Here is a 22,297-nt window from a genome sequence, read left to right as displayed (position 1 = left end):
AATAGCTGTACGTAGTTAAGAATCTCATTGAGATCAATTCACGAGCTTGCATTGTGGCTGCCAACAGAAGAATGCATGGCTTCTGTGAATGGGCTCGAGCAGAATTATTCAAATATTCCCCTGCTCTCCAGATTAACTTCCTTTACTATTTCGCAACAGCTATAACCAAACCATTCAAAAACATTTTTACAATTGCAAATTTTCCCTGGAAAATTTAAAAATGTTTAAAATGGGCAACTCCTAGCTGAAAAGGGATTTACACTACAATGGCTTAATTTTGTATAGTAGCCTTAGTATAATAAAACTTTTATTCAGTAATATTTTGTAGAATTTGACACTGCGCAATGTAAGCAGGCATTAAGTTACATGGCAATATTTTTTTTAAGAGTTGGGTTTTCAGGAGTGTGGCTTAATGGAGAAGTAGAAGGAAAAAACAGAGGTCGAGGGGTGATGGAATCTCAAAGATTAAGCCATGAGCAGCTAGAGGCATTGCTGTCAGAATAGAAGAGATTAGACCTGGAGAGCCAGGACATCTCAGAGAATTGTGAGCCTGATAACGACAGAAATAGAGAGTGGCAACATGATGGAGGAATTTCATCTGGAAGCACAGGGGTGATATCGGAACAAGATGTGAAGTGTGTTGGAAGTCAGTTAGGAGAACACATCTTTTACACATTAGAAGCCAGTTAGGAGAACTTTGTAACAGCTGAGAACAATTCAATTCAAATAACTCTAACTATAATATAACTATATCTTAAATATTTGTTACGACAAATGGCGTTTGCAGAATTATTATCGCCTCAACATGGCTGCATTCACAGTCCAGTGAATTTCTCCAGCAGTGTAATTGGGAACTTCCTGGAGAAGTATCCAGTAATAAAATGAATGCCATTTTAGAAGAGAAAGGTATTGAATGGTAGCAATTATAGGAAAAATTGTAAATGCTTTATAAAGGAATTACAGTCCAAATGTCTTAAATATTCATCTCATCGGTCAGCATCCAATTGAATAAGTGTGTGTTTTCCTTCTCTTTCACATGCTGTTATACTTCCAATGTCTTTGTAACATGAAGAAGGAGTGGTCACATGGTTACAACTGACACCAGTCCCAGAAGAACATCAGTGCCCTAATATCGAGTTACATTCCTTCAAGTGTCCTAGTTCTATGTGTAACGCCCTGGGAAAGGTTTCACTGTTGATGTAATGGTTTCTCTGTAGCAGCAGTATTTGGGTTATGACTAAAGATAAGGGGGGCTTTGGAATGTGCACCATCCAATGAAGGGAAAGTTTTACCTTCTTGTGTGCTGAGAGCAAGGGATTCATTCGGTAGAAGATGCAGAGAGAAGATGCTAGAAGGGAGAGATCATAGACTGCAGGACTGGGTGGATGTAGAATGGGGTCTGGAGTCAATGATGCCAGGGGGAAATCGATGGAGAATGAACGGACAGGAAAATTGTGAGCTCCAATGTACATATTAGACTGTTTCCTTAAAATGGGCCCTTTTCTTTATGTTTTCTTTACTAACTCTCTAGTCAAATTAAGAATTATAAAGCTAAATCGTATAATTGCATATGGTGTACTGCTTGTTATTGCGTGGTACTGATTTGTAACAGGGGAAAACATCACGCAGCATCCACACAAATGAGATTTCACAAATTTGGCATGCCAGAGAGTATCTTTCCCTAGACTAACGCAGCCCACCGAACTTAGGGGTTACATTGCTTCCTACACAAAATGAAGTACGTTTTATGTGCTAGCTAAACACATTGATATTTCTTCAGGAATTTTGAAAAGAAAATTCTTTCTTGCTTCAAATTGTGATAGTGTTACATCACTCTGCTGTGGAATTTGGCAATTTCTGATTCTTCCAACATTTGAAAGAAACAAAATAAATTTGTTTTGATTTTGACTGGAATTGTGAGTTATCATTACAGCTATCTGGCTAAATAAAATCCAAATGCAACACATCCTAAATAGATACATTTTTTTGTCTAAGTTGCCTATCGCTATCAAAATCTGCCTCGGCTTCTTTATGTTTCCTCCCAGCTTCTTGCTCAGTTCATAGAGAATGAAAATCTCTAAAGATTAATGGCATTTTAATACCAAATTGTTGAATTAATCCCTACTGTAAGCCATCTTTTATTGTGTATCTGTAACAAATTCATCTATTATATATTGGAACACACACAAAATGTTGGAGGAACTCAGCAGGCCAGGCAGCATCTATGGAAAAAAGTACAGTCGATGCTTTGAGCCGAAATCCTTCAGCAGGTCCCGTTGAGTTCCTCCAACATTTTGTGTGTGTTGCTCAGATTTCTAGCATCTGCAGATTTTCTCTTGTTTGTGATTATACACATGCTACATTCTTAAGGGTTAAATTTAGGACGTGGGGGTGGTTTAGACTTACATTAATAAACAAAATTTTTTTTTGGCAACATAAAGTTCAGCAATTTAGGTCTTAAATATCTCTCCCTTTTCTCCTTGCAAAGTTGGAACTGGAAATAGAGGAGGGCTGCAGCAGAGACATAGGTTGTACAGGAAGTATGTGAGAACTTCGGGTGGGGTTTTCCTATCAGTACATGGCTAGAGGGATAACCCACACCCTTGCAGCCCCTGGAGCCTAGTCCCCTCTCTGTTACCATATTTTTGGCCCACATGAACCGTTTCATGCCAGATTGCCATCTTTTCCCTCCTGTTTGCTCATTTAGGCCCATTTCTTATGATACATGCTTCATTTACTTCTGTTGCAACATTCCTTTTGGCATTTTGTCAGTCACAGCCTCCACTAACACAGAGTTGCCAATCAAATGAAACTCATAGAATATTTGGTGAAGGATTATTGTTTTATAGTAGTTTACAAGCTGTACATTTTACAATTCTGAGAAAACAGTCATCATACCAGAAACATTAACTTAATTTCTCTTGCCACAGATGCTACCCAATCTATTACTTTTTTAAAACTTTTAGGTTGCTTTAGTTTAATACATTTATGATATTTTATTGTTGATTGATAGATATTTTTTCTGTAATTGGAGTGTGAGCTTTAGTACAAAAGCTGAATCCATAAATATTGGAATTGAGATCCATTAATTAATTGGTCAATAAAATGTAGTTTGAATAATAACTTAAATAATCAAAGTAATTCTTTGTTTGATTTTATTTAAAATGCAAAGGCTAGAGCTTGAAACGGTCAAAATATATTTCTGAAGCAGGCAGCTGATCAGCAGTGAGCCCATAATTCAGTTCCTGACTGAAAGTTCTCAACAATTGCAGACTGGCAGGAGACGTTTCATGAGAAGCCAAGACAAATTAAATGTTCTGTATCAAGAAGCATCATTTGATCTAATCTACAAAGATCTCCTCCTATATAAGCCAAAGGTGCTTGGCAAGCTGAAAGGTCTGAAAGTAAATAGGTCAACTACACCCTAGGGCTTAGAAGGAGGTAGCTGAAGCAATTGTGGAGGTATTAGGGGATCACTAGATTCTGGAGTAGTTTCAGAGGACAGACAATCACATAAGTCACTTTCCACTTTAAGAAGTAAGATAGGCAAAACTCAGGCAGTTATAGACCAGTTATCCTGACTTCAGTGTAAGATATTGGAGTCTATTAATAAGGATGAGGTTTTGGGGTATTTGTAGGCACACAATACAATAAACCAAATTCAGCATGGTTTCCTTAAGGGAAATCATGCCTGACAAAACTGTTGGAATTCTTTGAGAAAATGATAGGCAAGATAGACAAAGATAAGTCAATAACTGTTTTTACTTGTATTTTCAGAAGACTTTTGACAAAGTGCTGCACATGAAACAGCTAAACGAGATAGGAGACCGTGGTATTGTCAGAAAGACACTAGCATGGACTATAGATTGGCTAACTGACGGAAGGCCAAGAGTGGGAATAGAGAGGCCTTTTCAGATGGGTATATTCTGCAGGGGTTGGTGTTGGGTCTGCAACTTTTCACATAGTATATGAATAATCTGGATGATGCAGTTGATGGCTTTGTAGTCACATTTGTGGATGATACAGAGACAGGTGGAGCGGCAGCAAATGTTGAGCAAGCTGGGAGTCTGCAGAAGGACTTAGACAGATTTGGAGATAGGGCAAAGAAGTGGCAGATGGAATATAGTATAAGGAAGTATCATGGTACATATGGGAAGAAGAAATAAACGTGCAGGCTATTTTATAAATAGTGACTGAATTCAAAAAGCAGATGTGCAAAGGGACTTGAGAGTTTTAATCCAGGATTCCCTAAAGTTTAACTTGCAAGTTGAGTCAGTGGTAAGGAAGGCAAATGCAAAGTTAGAATTCATTTTGAGAGAACTAGAATATAAAAGCAAGGATGTGATGTGGGGGCTTTATAAGGCATTGATTAGACCACAGTTGGAACATTGTGAGCATTTTTTGGTGAATATCTATGGAAGGATTACTGGCATTGGAGATGATTTGGAGGAAGTTTGAGAGAATGATCCTGAGAATGAAAGAGTTAATGCATAAAGAGCATTTAAAAGCTCTGGGCCGGTACTTGCTGGAGCTCAGAAGAAGGAATCTCATTGAATCCTACCGAATACTGGAAGGACAAAACAGAGTGGACATGGATAAGATATTTCCAGTAGTGGGAGAGTCTGGGACTAGCAGGCACAGTCATAGAAAAGAAGGTCATCCCTTTAGAATGGAGATGAGGAGGAATTTCTTTTGCCAGAATCTGTGGAATCACTGCAGACAGTGATGGAGTCCAAGTCACTGGGTATATTTACAGTAGATTTGTGATTAGTAAGTGATGCACCATCAATAACTCTCTCTGAGACGTAAAGGCGAGATATCGGCTTTTATTGACTGGAAGAAGGAACAAGCAGTGGTTGACCACCATACTACATCCTGGAGACAGAGAGGCCGGGCTCAGGCCTCAATCGCCTTTATACCGGGGTCTGTGGGAGGAGCCACAGGAGCAGTCAGCAGGGGGCGTGTCCAGACAGGTATATGTAGTTCACCACAGTAAGGGCATTAAAGGTTTTGGAGAGAAGGCAGGAGGATGGGGTTGAGAGTGAAAATAAATCAGCAATGATCGAATAGCTAAGCAGACACAACGGCCCAGTTAGCTCCTATGGTCTTATAATCAATCATGATTTTTTTTTCAAAAGATGCATTTTATGTGTTTTCACTATTTCTACAGTTCTTAAATTTATTTTTTTAGTACTGCATTGTAAATTATATCGATTGCAAGTAAATGTACCTGACTTTTTTTTTTAGTTCAGAAGCCTCTGCTCTTTGATCCATTAGTATTTTAGTAATAGTGACCATCTGACAAAGTGCATCACATCTTGGTCTTCACACCTTATGTGTGGGGTGATCCCAGGTACTTTATGCAGGCAACAAGGCAAATCACCTGGATCAATTGTGGTGATTGACATGTTTGCTCACCCTGAAAATGAAGGAAAAGGACTGCTTTCATATCATAGACGGTAAGGTGTGCTTGGAGGGAGCATTGGATCACTGAGGGCGATACATTTATACAAAATCTTCCCAAGTAACCAAAAATCCAAATACAACCCCACCTCAAAAGCATGAGCCAGTGTTCAGCTTTGGCTCATGCTTTCTCACACAGCATGTGAGTATATCGAAATACTTCCTATCAGAAATTTACTACAGCTGTGGGAAAAGTCACAGGAAGATTGTGCCATTAGCCAGTCTGTGCAGAACTTCCTTCCTCCGTAACCCTGCAAATATTTTCCCTTCAAACACTTTAAAATTGTACAAGATTCAAGATTCAAGTTTATTTATCACGTGTATATCAAAACATACACTGAAACTACTTCTTTAGTTCTGAGGTGCAGTCTAAATTCCAACCAATCATGACATGAAAATGTTTCTCCTAATGCAACTTCTGATTTTTTAAAACTCCACTTTGATAGGTGTACCTGTACACCTGCTCTATTAATGCAAATAACTAACCAGCCAATCATGTGGCAGCAAATCAATGCATAAAAGCAGGGTTGTTGGAGTCAAATGGGACACTTTGGAGTAACTCAGAAACTGCTGATCTGGGCACACAACAAAATTCAAAGTAAACTTATTATCGAAGTACATATATGTCACCATATGTAACCCTGAGATTCGTTTTCTTGCGGGCAATCACAGTAAATACAAGAAACACAATAGAATCAATGAAAGACTGTGCACTAAAGAACGGACAAACAATGTGGGGAAAAAAGCAACAAACTGCAAATACAAAAAGGAAGAGGAAAAGAAAAAAATAATAAATAAATAGATAAATAAATACATTAACAGACAAACAAGTGAATAAATAAGCAATAACTATTGAGAATATGAGATGAAGAGTTCTTGAACGTGAGTCCATAGGTTGTGGGAACAGTTCGGTGATGGGGCTAATGAAGTTGAGAGAAGTTATCCCTTCTGGTTCAAGAACTTACGGAGAATGGTGCGAAAAACAAACAACGTCAAGTGAGTGGCAGCTGTGTGGGCAAAAACGCCTTGTTAATGAGAGAGGTCAGAGGAGAATGGCCAGACTGGTTCAAACTAACAGGAAGGCAACAGTAATTTAAATAATCATATGCTACAACAATGGTGTGCAGATACAGAGGAGCATCTCTAAATGCACAATGTGTTGAACCTTCAAGTAGATGGGCTACAGAGGCAGAAGACCATGACCACAAACTCAGTGGCCACTTTATTAGGTACCTCCTGTATACCTACTGATTGTACTTTGCCGAAAAAAAATCTCAGTTTCGTTCTTCAGTTAAGTTCAAAATGTTTCAAGGTCACTGAGCTAAAAAGCAGAGTCAGATGTGGAGTCAATTTTTAAATTGTAAGTGAAATCTTAATTAGATTCTTGACCATTAGTACTGGGTACAGATATTTATAGGCTGAATCTCAAAATGGAATTCTAAAAGATGTGTAAATTATGTCCAGTCAGAGATTGGAAAGCCTTGAGCTAAAGGCTTTTTGCCTTATTGTCTGCATAAGGTCCCTGGAATCAGTCCACACCTTGATAGTGTGAAGGCTAGGTTTGTTTGCTCAAAGCATGCTGAACTCTAATGGTGTGTCATAAGTGATGGCAGGGCCTCTACTGAAACAAGAAACTTCCACCCTTAATATCCTCAGAGAGCTTTGACTGCAATTGGACTGTGAGGTGCATTATGATACCTAAAAATATTTTTTCAAATGCTAAATTAATAATGCTTCATAAAATCAATAAAATTGCAAATAATTGCAAAATTATTTGCAATAATAAATAATAATTTATTTATTTGAAAATAATTGATAATATTAAAAGACTAAATTAATTAATAACTCCACTGCTTATTTTTCCCTGGATCTGCAGTCCCTATTGAAATCAATAGGGTTGTAAATTATGACAGGGCACGTACTATTAACCAGTAGGTCTAGGACTTTCACATTTTGACTACAGTGCCTAAAAAGCTTGGAATTGCTCCTGTCTAATAAGGTAAATCCCAACCATTCTGAATAGAATTGCAGACAATTTTCCAGCAAGGATCTATTTCCATATGCACTATATGCAATATGCAATATAGAATCCATTGACGATATCTTGAATCTTTTGAAGTCTAACCCTATCAGGAGAAAGCCCCTTCCCTTTCTAATTTCTGACTGTCAAATCTTTAATATTTTGAAACCTAGGGAATGAAAATTAAACACAATATTACACAGTTTACCACTGTTTGTGAAACTGAGCAATTCAATTTTTTATATTCTTTGAGATTAATAAACCCCCATTGCTTTATTGGATGGATCATCAAAAACAGCTTGGACAAGCTAACAAAATGAACAGCAACTGGAAAAGAAATAAATAGACATTAACAATTAGTAATATATCATATTTGGACACTGGCACCTAAACAAAAGTTGACATTCAACTGATATTAGCATGTCAAATTGAACTGAAGGGATCCATTTAAATACAGAAATAGCAAGGAAGCCAAGTGGAACCAAACCGATGATGTGGGACTGCCATTATTCCCACAATTATATCCATGGATTAATATTGAAGCAAAAACTCAAATGTCAATGCCTTGATCTGTTGTTACCTTGATAAATGTCTTTGCTTGAAGTATAGATAAATATTTACCTGTTGTTATAAAATAGCATTCTGAATGACACAAAAACCTGCCTACCTAACCTATAGGAAGGTTAGCCTAAGAGTTGGAGCACAGCTCCCATTTGTTACAAGCAAATTACACATAACATCTATTTAATGTGATTGTGCCCATTCCAAATAGATATCCTGCCTATTGAGAAAATGGACTATTTCACCTTATTGAGTCACTCACTTGCCAAGAGAAAGTAATAATGTGCAATCTATATCCTTCAATTTTACTCTCAGTGAACCCATCAACAGAGAAATGCTGATTCAAACACTGTTACATTGCTATTTTAAAATGTTTGCTGGAGTTCCCAACACTATTAACTTATACCTCACACAGACTTTAAAATTTGTCTGTAAATTCATCTTTTTACATTATATGTCAATGACCTGGATGACAGAATTGATGACTTTATGGTAAAGTTTATGGATACTACCAAGATAGGTGGAGGGGCAGGTCGTATTCAGGAAGTGGAGAGACTATAGAAGAATTTAGACAGATTAGGAGAATGGGCAAATAAGTGGCTGATGGAATATAGTGTCGGGAAATGTATGGTCATGCACTTTTGTAGAAGAAATAAAAGTGTAGACTATTTCTAAATGGAAAATCCAAAATTCTGAAGTGCAAAGGGACTTAGGAGTCCTTCTGCAGGATTCCCTAAAGGTTAATTTTCAAGTTGAGTCGGTGGTGAGGAAAGCAAATGCAATGTTAGATTTCATTTCAAGAGGATGAGAATATAAAAGCAAGGGGATGTATTGCTGAGGCTTTATGATGCACTGGTGAGACCGCAGTTGGAGTACTATTGACAGTTTTGGGCCTAATGTCCAAAGAAAGGATGTGCTGGCATTGGAGACGGTTCAACACAGGTTCACAAAAATGATTCCTGGATTTAAAGGCTCGGCATATAAAGAGCATGTGATGGCTGTAGGTCTGTACTCACTGAAATTCAGATGAATGAGGGATGACCTCATTGAAACCTATCAAATACTGAAAGGCCTCAATAGAGTGGATGTGGGAGAGCATGTTTCCTATGGTGGGGAGTCTAAGACCAGAGGACACAGCCTCAGAATAGAGGAGTATCCTTTTAGAATAGAGATGAATAAGAATTTCTTTAGCCAGAGAGTCACGAATCTGTGGAATTTCTTGCCAAAGGTGGCTGTGGAGATGAAGTCACTGGGTATATTTAAGGTAAAGGTTGATAGATACTTAATTAGTCAGGACATGAAATGATACCATAAGACCATAGGATCGTAGGATATAGGAACAGAATTAGGCCATTTGGCCCATCAAGCCTGCTCTGCCATTTCATCAAGGCTGATCCAATTTTTCTCTCAATCCCAATCTCCTGCCTTCTACCTATATCCCTTCATGCCCTGACCAATCACGATACAGGGAGAAGGCAGGAGATTGAGGCTAAGAGTGAAAATGGATCAACCATTATGAAATGGTGGAGCAGACTCAATGGGCCAAATGGCCTAATTCTGCTCCTATATCTTATGGTCTGTGGTCTTCTATACTATGGTCTCTGCCTGAATAATGATCCTGGGCTATGTGGAGGCATGACGCACAGGAGGATAATTGCAGCAGCTGTGTGATCACACACACGTGCCCACCTGCCCTATCCACACCTTCTCTGGATGCTATGGAGATTATTCCTAAGAGCTTTGACTGACTTGTCATGCACCCAGAGCCATAAAGGAGGCAGCTATGATGTTTGCAGCAACTGCCAGGGAGAATGCACAAGGTATGTTGTAACCCAGCAATTAGGGCTCAGCAAAAACCATCTTAATTTTCATTAATGGGTTTTATAAATTTTGGCATTTTTGAGGGCTCCTATGATTGGGCATTAGAACAAATGTAGAACACTCCTTTAATGCTCCAAATAAGGGTGAAATCCAGTTATTTGGAAATAGGTGATAAAAAAAAACAACAGCATCAACGGTGTGAATGGGAATAAGTGTTTCCACAGATCGAATTTTAATGATAATAAAGATTTTCTCAGAGTTATTTGCAAGTCTCTAACATTAACTGTGTCAAAGAAAAAGATGCCTGCATCTGCTAGAATCCTAAGAAGTGTATTATACCTCAGTAAACGTATATGATACTTCAGTCAGATACCTTTCTTACCCCACTTTTGTTGTGTTTCTATCAATTATTTACTTTTTCTCCTTTCCCAGCTCTCTACGGCTCCAATGATACTACATGGCCGCTTAACATATTTCTGTAATAGTACTCCAAAGATTCAGAAGTCATAATAAGTCCATTACAACAAAATCTCTTGGACTCCTGATACCTTTACCTAGTACTAAAAAGTTAACCAAGAATATCTCGCATTGTACCTTGCCTGATATCTTTAGAATTTATTTCCAAAGATAGTAATAGTTTTTGGATACCATGATCAGTATTTTGATGGTAATTGCTCAACGGATGCCTGTGGTCTCATGTAACTTCAGCTGACAAATTATAGGAATATATTTCTATATCATTCCAAGTGACTATCGTTGGTATAAGCTGATCAAACATTTTGTATCCAGAGTTAAAAGAGAAGCAGTAAAACACTACAATTTACATCTATGTTTGTTATTTTTCATCCATGAGTTTCTGTCGTTTTAACAGAGAGATGATAAATGAACTTTCACATCACCAAAAACCAGTTGGTAAGTCATTATTGGCCAATGCATTTGTGGGCATTGTAAACATAAGAGAAAAAGTAATGGTAGAATGGACAGTGGAGCTGGTCATCTAAGATTACAATGGGATTTTGTTTTTATTTAGTTGGACAGTACAGAGTAGGCCCTCCTGGCATTTTAAACAGCATTTCCCTAGCAGCCCCCGACAACCTGGATTTAACCCCTAAACTAATCAGAGGACAATTTTATACTGACCAGTTAACCTGCCTGGTATGTCTTTGGACTGTGGGAGAAAACCAGAGCTCCTGGTGAAAACCTCTACATTCCACAGGGAGGACGTACAGAATCCTTACAGAGGATACTGGGTTTGAACTCTGAACTCCGAAACCCTGAGCTGTAACACTCACCACTACAATACCTTGATAGCCTAATCATATTCAAATAGGGCAGTGGGCCAAGAAAAAGGCAGATTTAGTTTATCTCAGATAAATATAAGGTTGCATTGTAGTAAAATAAATCAGGGCAGGACTTACATAGTAACTAATAGAGTCCTGGGACATGTTATAGAACAGAGAGACCTGGAGGTGCTGGTACATAGTTCCTTGAGACAGGGTGGTGAAGAAAGCGTTTGGCACACTTGCTCAGAATATTGAGTAACAAGATGTTGGTAAGGCCCCATTTGGAGTACAGTGTTTATGTCTCTGAAGTGAAGATGGTACAAATGAGATTTAAGACACTGTTACTGGGACAGGAGGATTTGGTTTAAAGGAGGGACTTGATGGCCTGAAGCTTTATTTACTGGAGCATAGAGGGGTCACTTTACAGAGGTTGATAAAACCACCAGGGGCATAGATAAGATGAGTAACAAAGTCTTTTTCTCAGGGTAAGGGAGTCCAAAACTAGAGTGCATAGGTTTAGGTTGGGAAGGGCAAGATTTAAAAGAGACCTAAGTGACAACTTGTGCCACACAGCGGGTGGGGAGTGTCTGGAAAGAGCTTTTAGAGGAAGTGCTTGAGATGTGTACAATCATGATACTTAAAAGGTATATGGACTGTAACATGGATAGGAAGGGTTTAGAGGGATATGGACCAAACCCAGACATGTTGCACATGCTCAGTCTGGCTATTTAGTTGGCTGGGACCAGTTGGGCCAAAGAACTAGTTTCCATGCTGTTCCATGCAGCCTCTTGGATTTATTCTGCCAGTTGAACTTCTGCATCAGCTCCATCTCTCCATGACCAATGCTTCCCTGAAACCTTTAGGTCTCAGTTTTAATTGAAAGTCTAGGTGTCAGGAATTACTTCCTAATCTGTTTTGGAAGATCATGGTCATATTGTCAACAGCTGTGGTTAGTTTATGCATGTCTTATGGATTCCATTAAGCATTTCAATTGCCAAAATATCCTGGTGAACGTGTGCATGAGTTGATCATGGTCTGCAAATTCTATTAAAATGATTAGGGATTGATCGTTTTAAGCTAAATTACAAATGGAATCAGCAGTCAGGTTTGCGTACTGCAGCATTTCTTGCAGAGATGACGCAATTAGTGATCTGCCATCATTTCATCTCTATTTCAATTTTTGCAAAGAAGAAAAAAGTGTTTCCCATACCTGTATCCCGGGATAAATAGAACTGGCGAGTTAATTCGCAAGTAAATGTTACGTTAACGCGGAAGCATTCAACCGAGTTTATTTGTTTTTTAAGCCTTGTCACAACGCGTCGCAAAATTATCCATGTAATCCAAGTTAATATGCAATTGGACGAAATATCTGGAATAAGATTCGTTATAAGAGAACCTCTTGCGATAGTTTCAAATTAAGTTCAGTGAGTCTAAAGCTATTTGCCATTGACCGTTTTATATCGGTGTTACAAAAATAATGCGATTGGACTGTTGAATTTTAAAAGCAAGCTGTTGAATTCATGCACAAGTTCTTTCAATGCCTACTTAAAGAAGCATAAAGAGATGGGAAATGTGAATAACATTCTCCGTTTCGAGTCTGTTTGCTCTAGGATCTGAAATTGCAACATACAATGTGCAGTTTCTACCCTTCGTAGGTCCGCCGAGGTTATGCATTGGTACATTATTTTCCCACAAAATAGCACCTCATAGTACTGTAACGCTAATGGAAACGGCTGCTATTTTGCAAACGGGCAGAATTTGACGCTCAAGCTCACATACGTGTGCAATCAGACATCCAATTATCAACATTTCGCCTCCTTCTCCGGCTGGGGGGACCGTAACTGACAACAGACCCTCTGTGCCAGATGGGACGTGGATTCCTCCACATCGGGTATGGACACACTCTGCTTTCTAGACTCATAGGTAGTAGAAAAATGAGTGTGTGTGTTTGTAAAAGCTTCATCCTACTTGAAGATCAAATCAAATAAACACTAACAGGGGCACCGCACGGTCACAGTGACAACTACAAGGGGCGTCTATAGTGTGTACCAACTGCGGCCGTGAAGATGCTTTACAGACTGTGGCAGACGTGTCAATACAGGCTGGACTCTCTCCCTTTCTCCATCCTATTGACTGAGTATACCCGCGGTTCTCTACGTCTCGAAGACCCTCTTAAACGACAAGCTAAAGCGAGATTTATACATGGACTGAATGAAGTCCAGAACCACGCTTTCATTCGCCTTCTCAAAATTATTTTCATCGTATCCCTTTATTTGATCTGAAGAGTTGTACTCTATTTACAACGACATTCTTGAGAGGATTTATTTCAAACACACCTACACAACGAAACAGTTCGGGAAACATCACAGAGTAATTTTAAAACTGGATAAGTTCGCATTACTGCGCATTGAAATCATATTAATTTCTGATGAGCGGGCAATTACTATTAGACAGCCGGCCGTTTCGTGGTAATTGAATCGCATTTTGCATACAGTGGGTTTCGGGGGCAACTCTTGCTTTCCCGCTCAGTGGCGGATACACATGATTGCGGGGCAGGTATGTGAAGAGCTCACCTGTCTATACTTATGACACACAGCGTCATGATGGAAGCGGTGCAGCACATCACATCCATCGCAATGAAGACGTTGCAAAAAACTTGCCCAAATATCCACTGGCCTCCGATCAGGTCGGTAACGATAACAAAGGGCATCACGGCCAGGGCCACAGACAGATCGGCCAGGGCCAGAGACACGATGAGATAGTTAGAAGGCTGACGTAGCTTCTTCACGAAACACACCGAGATCATCACGAGACAGTTGCCAGAGATGGTGAGTAAGGTGATGATGGACAGAACGATCCCAATGATCACCTTCTCCGTGTCGCCATAGGGCAGGATCTCCGCTCCGCACTTGGTGTCATTCTGCCGCGGGGAGGTGTCAGCGATGGGTCGAGCACTTGGAGTGGGCTGCGGGGCAATGTGTAAGATCTTGGGGTTCAGCGAGCCAGGGATCGTCAGAGGGGTGTTCAGCTCTTTTAGGGCTCCCCCAACGGTGTGCCAGCGGAACTTGCTGATATAGCTGCCGTTAATGTCCATCACCAGGTCCGACAGTGCCCACAGCATTTGGTCGGCGCCGAACCTCTGCTGTCGAAGATGTTCACACAATGTGCAGAGCGAATCCAGACTGGTGATTAATTGGCCGTGCCTGCCTTCGCGGCGTCAATCATTCGACAGATTAGCTTGTTTTCTAGTTACTTTTTGCAGGACGTTGGGCTAGTTGGAGAGCCCGCGCGGGTTCTGCGGATCCGTCTACTTGGGGCGCGCCAGTGGCGAAATTCGCCCGCTTCCCCTCGTTCCCTGGCATTGCGCAGATTCTCTCCAAAGGTGAGCAGCTTTGAACAAAACCGAAGCCTGCCTCTGGCGCGCCATGCAGTCCGAGGAGGATCAACAGATCCTCGATGCCGGAGAACAGCGAGCGGTTCTTCACACGGAAGTTAGATTTAAAACTCACTGATTATTTCTCCTCGCTGTACATCCTTGGGAATTCCCTCAATGATGTTACGTTCTGCATGGGTCAAACTCGTTTTAATCATTTCCGTCATTCTGGGAACTCCTGAACCCCTTCCCTGTTTTCTGTACCTTCAGGTGCATAGGTAGATCTGTCCCATAAAGCGCCACCAAAATGACTTCAGACGTAGTTTTAAATCTCCCCGTCGATGTCTTTTTTGTTGTTGTTGTAGCCAGTTTTTTTTAATGGAGCTCTCAGCTCAGTTCGTACACGGGGGCTGGGGGACAATTTCTAACGCCAGTGTGATTTATACACCGGCAGTCTGACGTGGCAGGGTGTAAGGTTAGGAGAATATATATATTTGGTTCGGTGTGTCTCCAGTTCATCAGCGTATTGATTCAGCTGGGTAATCAAACCCAAGTCTTGCCTCTATTTCCGCTGTTCCTACATGGCAAGTGTGAGCTCACAATTATTCCCACAGACAAACCCACAGATTTACAGTAGTTACTTTCTATATGATTGAGCACTCTGCTTCTGAAGGCTAATGCTGTTTCCTTATCGATTTGTTTAATTTGCTCTTTCACTCCGAAACTTTTTTATTTCACCTGTTTTAAGCGCTCGTTTTATTCTTGCACAGTCGCTGTTTTATACGATAATGGAAGAGTACAAAAATTAACTTTAATGCCGGGATTTGTGGCTGCCCCCAGCACATCCTTATGTCGTGTTGGTTGTTGATGCAAACGGCATGTTTCACCGTGTGTTTCGATGTACATCTGATAAATAAATGAATCTGAATCTGAGCTTTAGTCTTTCATCTGGGAGGAGAATGCTCACAGTGAAGTGAATTCCCTGTTGCAATGACGGACAACCTGTTTCTCTGCAGGGCAGGGCCTCTGGTCTGATTACCCAGCCGGATCAGTACATGGGTTAACTGGAGATTCGCCGTATAAGGAAAACCTGTTTTCTGGAACTGAAATTCTCTCTTGGTTGTAGGTGCGCGCACATGCCATTACCACACTGGGAAGGAGTAATGCCAACTAGATAAGCATGGGGATATGCAATGGATCCCTGCTGATAATGCAGGTAGTTTTAAAAAAAATGTGCAGCAGAGAAACAAACCCTGTTAGGTCTGTGTTGATCTTTTTGCCCTCCATTAATCCTATTTGCCCCACTGAGAACTTATTGCATGCTTTGCCTTTTTAAAGTGCCTGTCTAAATGTCTCTTAAACGTCTCTGATTCCACCATATTCCCAAAAAGAAAACTTGTCGCTAAGGTCCCCTTTAAATCTTCCACCTCTCTCACTTTAAAACGATGACAACACGAGTGAATCTGCAGATGCTGGAAACAAATAAAAACACAAAATGCTGGCAGAACTCAGCAGGCCAGACAGCGTCTATGGGAGGAGGTAGTGACGACATTTCGGGCAGAAACCCTTCATCAGGAGCTTTTTTTGAACATTCTAACAAGGTGGGTAGTTAGATTTTCACTGCTTTATCTATGGCTCTCATCATTTCATTTAATTCTATCACGTTGCAGCTCAGCCACTTTTGCTCGGGGGGCGGGGAGAAACACAGCCTATCCAATGTCTCGTCATTACTAAAGTCCTCCAATCCAGACCACACCATGGTGAACTTCCTCTGCATAAAAAAATTATGTGATTCCATAGGCCACTGTCCTTGTTGCCTTGTGTTTTCTTAATAAGCAGAAATTATATTCAGGCAGATTGGAACTCCACCCATCAAAATCACCAATAGATGAAAACTTCTAAGCATCGTGATGGCATGTCTTGATCCATTTTGGGCAGAAGATTAAACTTTTTTTTAATGATAAGTGTCTTCACAAAATCTTGAAAAGATAGTATTCATGTCTGATTGGGTGATATTGAGATAGAATTTCATTTTTTCTATTTGGGAACTAAACTCATATTATGACTTAACTTTATAATTTATTATAAACTTGCTCAAAACATTCAGCATGAATGCTGTTAGGTAAAAAAGCAAATGTTTTCATTTCAAAAGTACAGCAAACAATGATCAGCTTCTTTAATCTTGATTAAACTATTTCTCAAAGGAATCCCCAATCGAAACTCAAATTGTCATGATGGGATAGAGCAGATAAAGAGGGTATTAAAAGAAACCTCACTCCCCGTGTACTCATCAATAACTTAAGAAAAATATTAAAGTTGAGAAGTAATATTGGTAGATCAAATATGATGGCAGAATATAGTATTAATGGTAAGACTCTCGGCAGTATGGAGAAGCAGAGGGATCTTGGGTCCGAGTCCATAGGACACTCAAAGCTGCTGCATGGTATGCTTTCTTAACCACAGGACGTCCTGACGAAAGGTCTCGGCCCGAAACGTCGACAGTGCTTCTCCTTATAGATGCTGCCTGGCCTGCTGTGTTCCACCAACATTTTGTGTGTGTTGTTTCTATGTTTCTGTTTCCATTTTCCTATTTGATTTTAGCTCTGAGAAGTATTACTTTGAATCTGAACAGTGTCATTGTAAATTTCCTGAAAAAATATTTTCATGTTCAGTACCTATCATTTATTAAACTTAGATGTCTTACCTAATCAAATTTTATACTCATTTCCAGTAGTGTTTTCATCAATACTCTGAAGGTAAACAATTATCTGACACACTAAATTTCATTCTCAGAAAATCATTGGTCCTGTCAATATAAGATTATTATTTGGTAACTTGGGACTTAGTCTCATGTTATATTAACAGAAATGGGACAACTAGAGTGTAAAAAAAACATATTACTGGAATTTTAATATTGTTCTTAGATAAATTATTAAAAGCAAATGATTGCTGGATGTTCGCTCAGCAATGGCTTTTAGTATTCATTCTTGCTAACAACATTTTCATGGTAAAAGATAAAACTTCCTAGACAGAAGCAAAATCTAATCACGAAATAATTTACAATACTGAATCAAATATGAGAGCTAAAAATTTTTTATGTTACTTTTACCTCTGCTTTTGCCAAAAGATGGCTAATGAGAACCATTGCAATGTGAAACCAATTTGCAGTACTGTAGCATCTTTTAATGATATTTGCCAAATTTCATAAACAAGTTGTACCAATTGACAGTTTTTAATTTGCAAATGACCAGGATGCTGTTACTATTGAATAAATTCAGAGAGTGATAGAGCTTTGCTGCACTGAAGCAGGCCATTTGGCCAAACATGTGCATGCCCAATAAGTTGCCTACTCAAGTTAGTCTGCATTTGGCCCATATCCCTCTGAACCTTTCCTATCTATGTACCTGACTAAATGGCTTTGAAATATTCTAATTGTACCAGGCTCACCACCCTCTGTGTGGAAAAAGTTGCCCCTCAGACTTCCGTTAAATCTTCTTCCTCTCACGTTAAACCAATGCCCTCCAGCTTCAGACTCCCCTATCTCATTCACATTATCTATCCCTTTCATAGTTTCATATAAGGCACACCACTAGCCACAGGCCTCCAGCAGAAGAACGACCCTCCACTACCACACCTATCACAAAGCTATTTTTGTATACAGTTGGCTCGCTGACCTTGGATCCAATGAGATCTAACCTTCTGGACCAGCCTGCAATGTACGATATCACATGCCTTGCTTAAATGCATATAGATGATATCTATCGCCCTAACCATCTTTGTCATCTCTTTAAAAAGTTCAGTCAAATTTATGAGACATGATTTCCCACACACAAAGGCATGCTGTCTGTTTCCAATCAGTCATCACATTTTCAACCGAGGTACGTTTTATCTCTCAGAATCCTCTTCAGTAATACTAATATTCTGACTGGAATGATTTTTGTTTGGATACTGAAACTACAGTAGCTCTCAGTCTTTCTCTGACATTTACATAGAAACATAGAAATCTACAGCACATTATAGACCCAATGTTGTGCCAACCATGTAACCTACTCTAGAAGTTGCCTAGAATTTCCCTACTGCATAGCCAGTTGTATACAATCTCTAGAAGTCAGAGGATGGCTTATGGTCTTGCTGTTTCTGAGATGGTTAATGAGATCACAGTAAGAGCCTTCTACTGCTTACACAGAGCTCCTGTCTGATGCTGATGCGTGACATCAAAGTAGGAGTACTATCTTGAATGCCTCTTCTCCAGTTCATGCTGTTAGGAACCAGAGTTTTCTAAGAATCAGTGAGAATTTTTCTAAAAGGCTTTGAGCACATTATTGAATCTCTTTTTTTGTTTGACTGGTGATCTCTTCTCATTACAGAGCTCAGATGGAATGCCTGCTTGGAATTGAACATTCAAATGGTATGACAGGCTGGAATCAGACCATAAGAAATAGAAACAGAATTAGGCCATTCGGCCCACCACACCTGCTCCACCATTCAGTGACATTTGATTTATTTTCCCTCTTAACCCCATTCTTCTGCCTTATCCCCATAACCTTCGATACCCTTATTAATCAAGAACCTATCGACTCCATTTTGAAAATACCAAATAATTTGGCCACCATAGCCACCTCTGGCAATGAATTTCACAGATTCTCTACTCTCTGACTAAAGAAATTCCACCTCATCTCTGTTCTAAAGGGACATCCTTGTATTCTGAGGCTGCTTCCTCCGGTACCAGACTCTTCTACTTTGGGAAAGATCCTCCCCACCTCCACTTTATTTACATAGGCCTTTCCATATTTGGTAAGTTTCAATGAGATCTCCCCTTATTCTTCTAAATTCCAGTGAGTAAGGTCTCAGAGCCAGCAAACATTCTTTTATATTTACATCCCTTATACAAAATGCTGTTCAACAACTATAGTTCAGCATTTAATACCATCATTCCCTCAATCCTGATTGAGAAGTTACAGAAACTGGGCATCTGTACCTCCCACTGTAATTGGATCCTCGACTTCCTAACCGGAAGACCACAGTCTGTGCAGATTGGTGATAACATCCTCGCTGACAATCGACACTGGTGCACCTCAGGGGTGTGTGCTTAGCCCACTGCTCTACTCTCTATATACCCATGACTGTCTGGCTAGGCATAGCTCAAATACCACCTATAAATTTGCTGATGATACAACCATTGTTGGCAGAATCTCAGATGGTGACGAGAAGGCGTACAGGAGCAAGATATGCCAACTAGTGGAGTGGTGCCGCAGCAACAACCTGGTATTCAATGTCATTAAGTCGACAGAGCCGATTGTGGACTTCAGAAACAGTAAGACGAAAGAGCACATACCAATCCTCGTAGAGGAATCAGAAGTGGAAAGCGTGAGCAGTTTCAAGTTGCTCGGTGTCAAGATTTCTGAGGACCTAACCTCGTCCCAACATACTGATGCAGTTATAAAGAAGGCAAGACAGTAACTATACTGTACTTCATTAGGAGTTTGATGAGATTTGGTATGTCAACAACAAATACACGCAAAAACTTCTATAGCTGTAGTGTGGAGAGCATTCTGACAGGCTGCATCACTGTCTGGTATGGAGGGGCTACTGCACAGGACCGAAAGAAGCTGCAGAGAGTCAAATCCATCTTGGGTACTAGCTTATAAAGTACTCAGGAGCAGTGTCTCAGAAAGGCAGCATCCATTATTAAGGACCTCCAGCATCCAGGGCATGCCCTTTTCTCACTGTTACCATCAGGTAGGAGGTACAGAAGCCTGAAGGCACACACTCAGCAATTCAGCAACAGCTTCTTCCCCTCCGCCATCCGATTCCTAAATGGACATTGAACCAGTGAACACAACCTCACTTTTTTAATATATATTATTTCTGTTCTTTTGCATGACTTTTAATCTATTCAATATATGTATATTGTAATTGATTTCCTTACTTATTTATTATCATTACTATTTTTTTTCTTCTAGATTATGTATTGCATTGAACTGCTGCTGCTAAGTTAACAAATTTCATAGCACATGCCGGTGATAATAAACCTGATTCGATTCTGATTATTGATAACTGTTTCATTCCTGGGGCCGTTCTTGTAAACCTCCTCTGGATTCGCTCCAATGCCAGCAGATCCTTTCTTAGATATGGGGTCCAAACATTGCATTTGCCTTCCTTACTACAGACTCAACCTTGAGGAAATCCTGCACCAGCATCCCGAAGTCCATTTGCACCTATGATTTCTGAATTTGCTCTCTGTTCGGAAGATGGCTTTCACCTGTATTCTTTCTGCTATACACACATTGTATTCCATCTGCCACTTCTTTGCCCATTCTCCTAATCTGTTCAAGTTCTTCTGCGGGAGCTCTGCTTCCTCAACACTTCATGACCCTCCATTTACCTTGTATTATCTGCAAACCTGACCACATAGCCATCAATTCCGTCATCCAGAACATTAAGATACCGTATAACATGAAAAGTAGATGACAAACCCCAGCTCCTGTGGAACACCACTAGTCAACCAGAAAAATCCCCAATTATTCCCATTCTTTGCTTCCTGCTGGTAAGCTAATCTTCTATCCATGCTAGTACAATTCCTGTAATACCTTTGGCTCTTACCTTGTTTAGCAGTTTCAAGTGCAGCATCTATCAGACGCCTTCTGAAAATCCAAGTAAACAACCTCTACTAAGTCTCCTTTGTCTATTCTGCCTGTTATAGAGTGACACGGTGGATGGTGGTGTAGTAGCTAGTGCAACGTTTTATCACACTGGTGGTAAGATCGGGGTTTGGTTTCTGTTGCCGGTAAGGAGTTTGTACGCCATGACCATGTGTGTGTTCTCCCAATGCTCCAGTTTCCTCTCAGGCTCCAAAGATGTATGGTTAGAGTTAGTGAATTGTGGGCACACTACATGGCATCGAAAGCGTGGCGACACTTGTGCGCCACCCAGCACAATCCTCGCTGAATTGATTTGATGCGAGTGACACATTATTCTGAATGTTTCAATCAACACATGACAAATAAAGCTGATCACAAACTTTTTCTGCCAGAAAAAGCAGTATCTCCCAATGGCCACACATTTTAATTCCACTTCCCAATCCCATTCCGAAATGTCTATCCATGGCCTCCTCCACTGTCATGATGAAGTCACACTTAGATTGGAGGAACAACACCTTATATTCTGGCTAGGTAGCTTCCAGCTTGATAGCATGAACATTGATTTCTCGAACTTGCAGTGATGCCTCCCCCTTCACCATTCCCATACCCTTTTCCTCTTTCACTTTATCTCCTCACCCGTCCATTGCTTCCGTCTGGTGCTCCTCCTTTCTCCCCTTTTCTTTCTTCCATGACCTTCTGTCCTCTCCTATGGCACTCCTGCTTCTTCAGCCCCGTATCTCCTTCACACTCAGCTTTCCAGCTCTTTACTTCATCCCCTCCCCCTTCAGGTTTCACCTATCATCTTGTTCATTCTCTCTCCCCTCCCCTCACCTTTTAAATCTACTCCACAGCTTTTTTTCTCCAGTTGTGCCAAAGGGTCTTGGCCCAAAACCGCGACTGTACTCTTTTCCATAGATGCTGCCCGGCCTGCTGAGTTCCTCCAGCATTTTGTGTGTTGCACAAATAAAGCTAATCTAATCTTTAATTTATATTTCCTCAAATAATTCCACAGATATGTCCGGCAAGATTACCCTTCAAGGAAACCATGCTGACTTGGGCCTATTTTATCATGTGTCTTGAGGTATTCCGAAACCCCGTCCATAACAATGAATTCTAAAATCTTGCCAACCACTGA

The 22,297-nt window shown here is 40.2% G+C and overlaps 1 protein-coding gene across 1 annotated transcript in view; it reads right to left on the bottom strand.

Moving 5' to 3' along the window:
• Positions 1-14,269, bottom strand: part of LOC140715039 (5-hydroxytryptamine receptor 7) — a 40,257-nt gene extending 25,988 nt beyond the window's left edge. The window contains exon 1 of the mRNA XM_073026767.1: positions 13,722-14,269. Coding sequence (XP_072882868.1) covers positions 13,722-14,269 — 548 coding nt within the window. The remainder of the gene's footprint in view (positions 1-13,721) is intronic.
• Between the last annotated feature and the right edge of the window lie 8,028 nt (positions 14,270-22,297).

Source organism: Hemitrygon akajei, chromosome 23 (genome assembly GCF_048418815.1).
Source record: "Hemitrygon akajei chromosome 23, sHemAka1.3, whole genome shotgun sequence".
NCBI classification, from domain to species: Eukaryota; Metazoa; Chordata; class Chondrichthyes; order Myliobatiformes; family Dasyatidae; genus Hemitrygon; species Hemitrygon akajei.
Note: the sequence above shows the minus strand (reverse complement) of the source record. Positions and strands in the feature narration are given on the sequence as shown.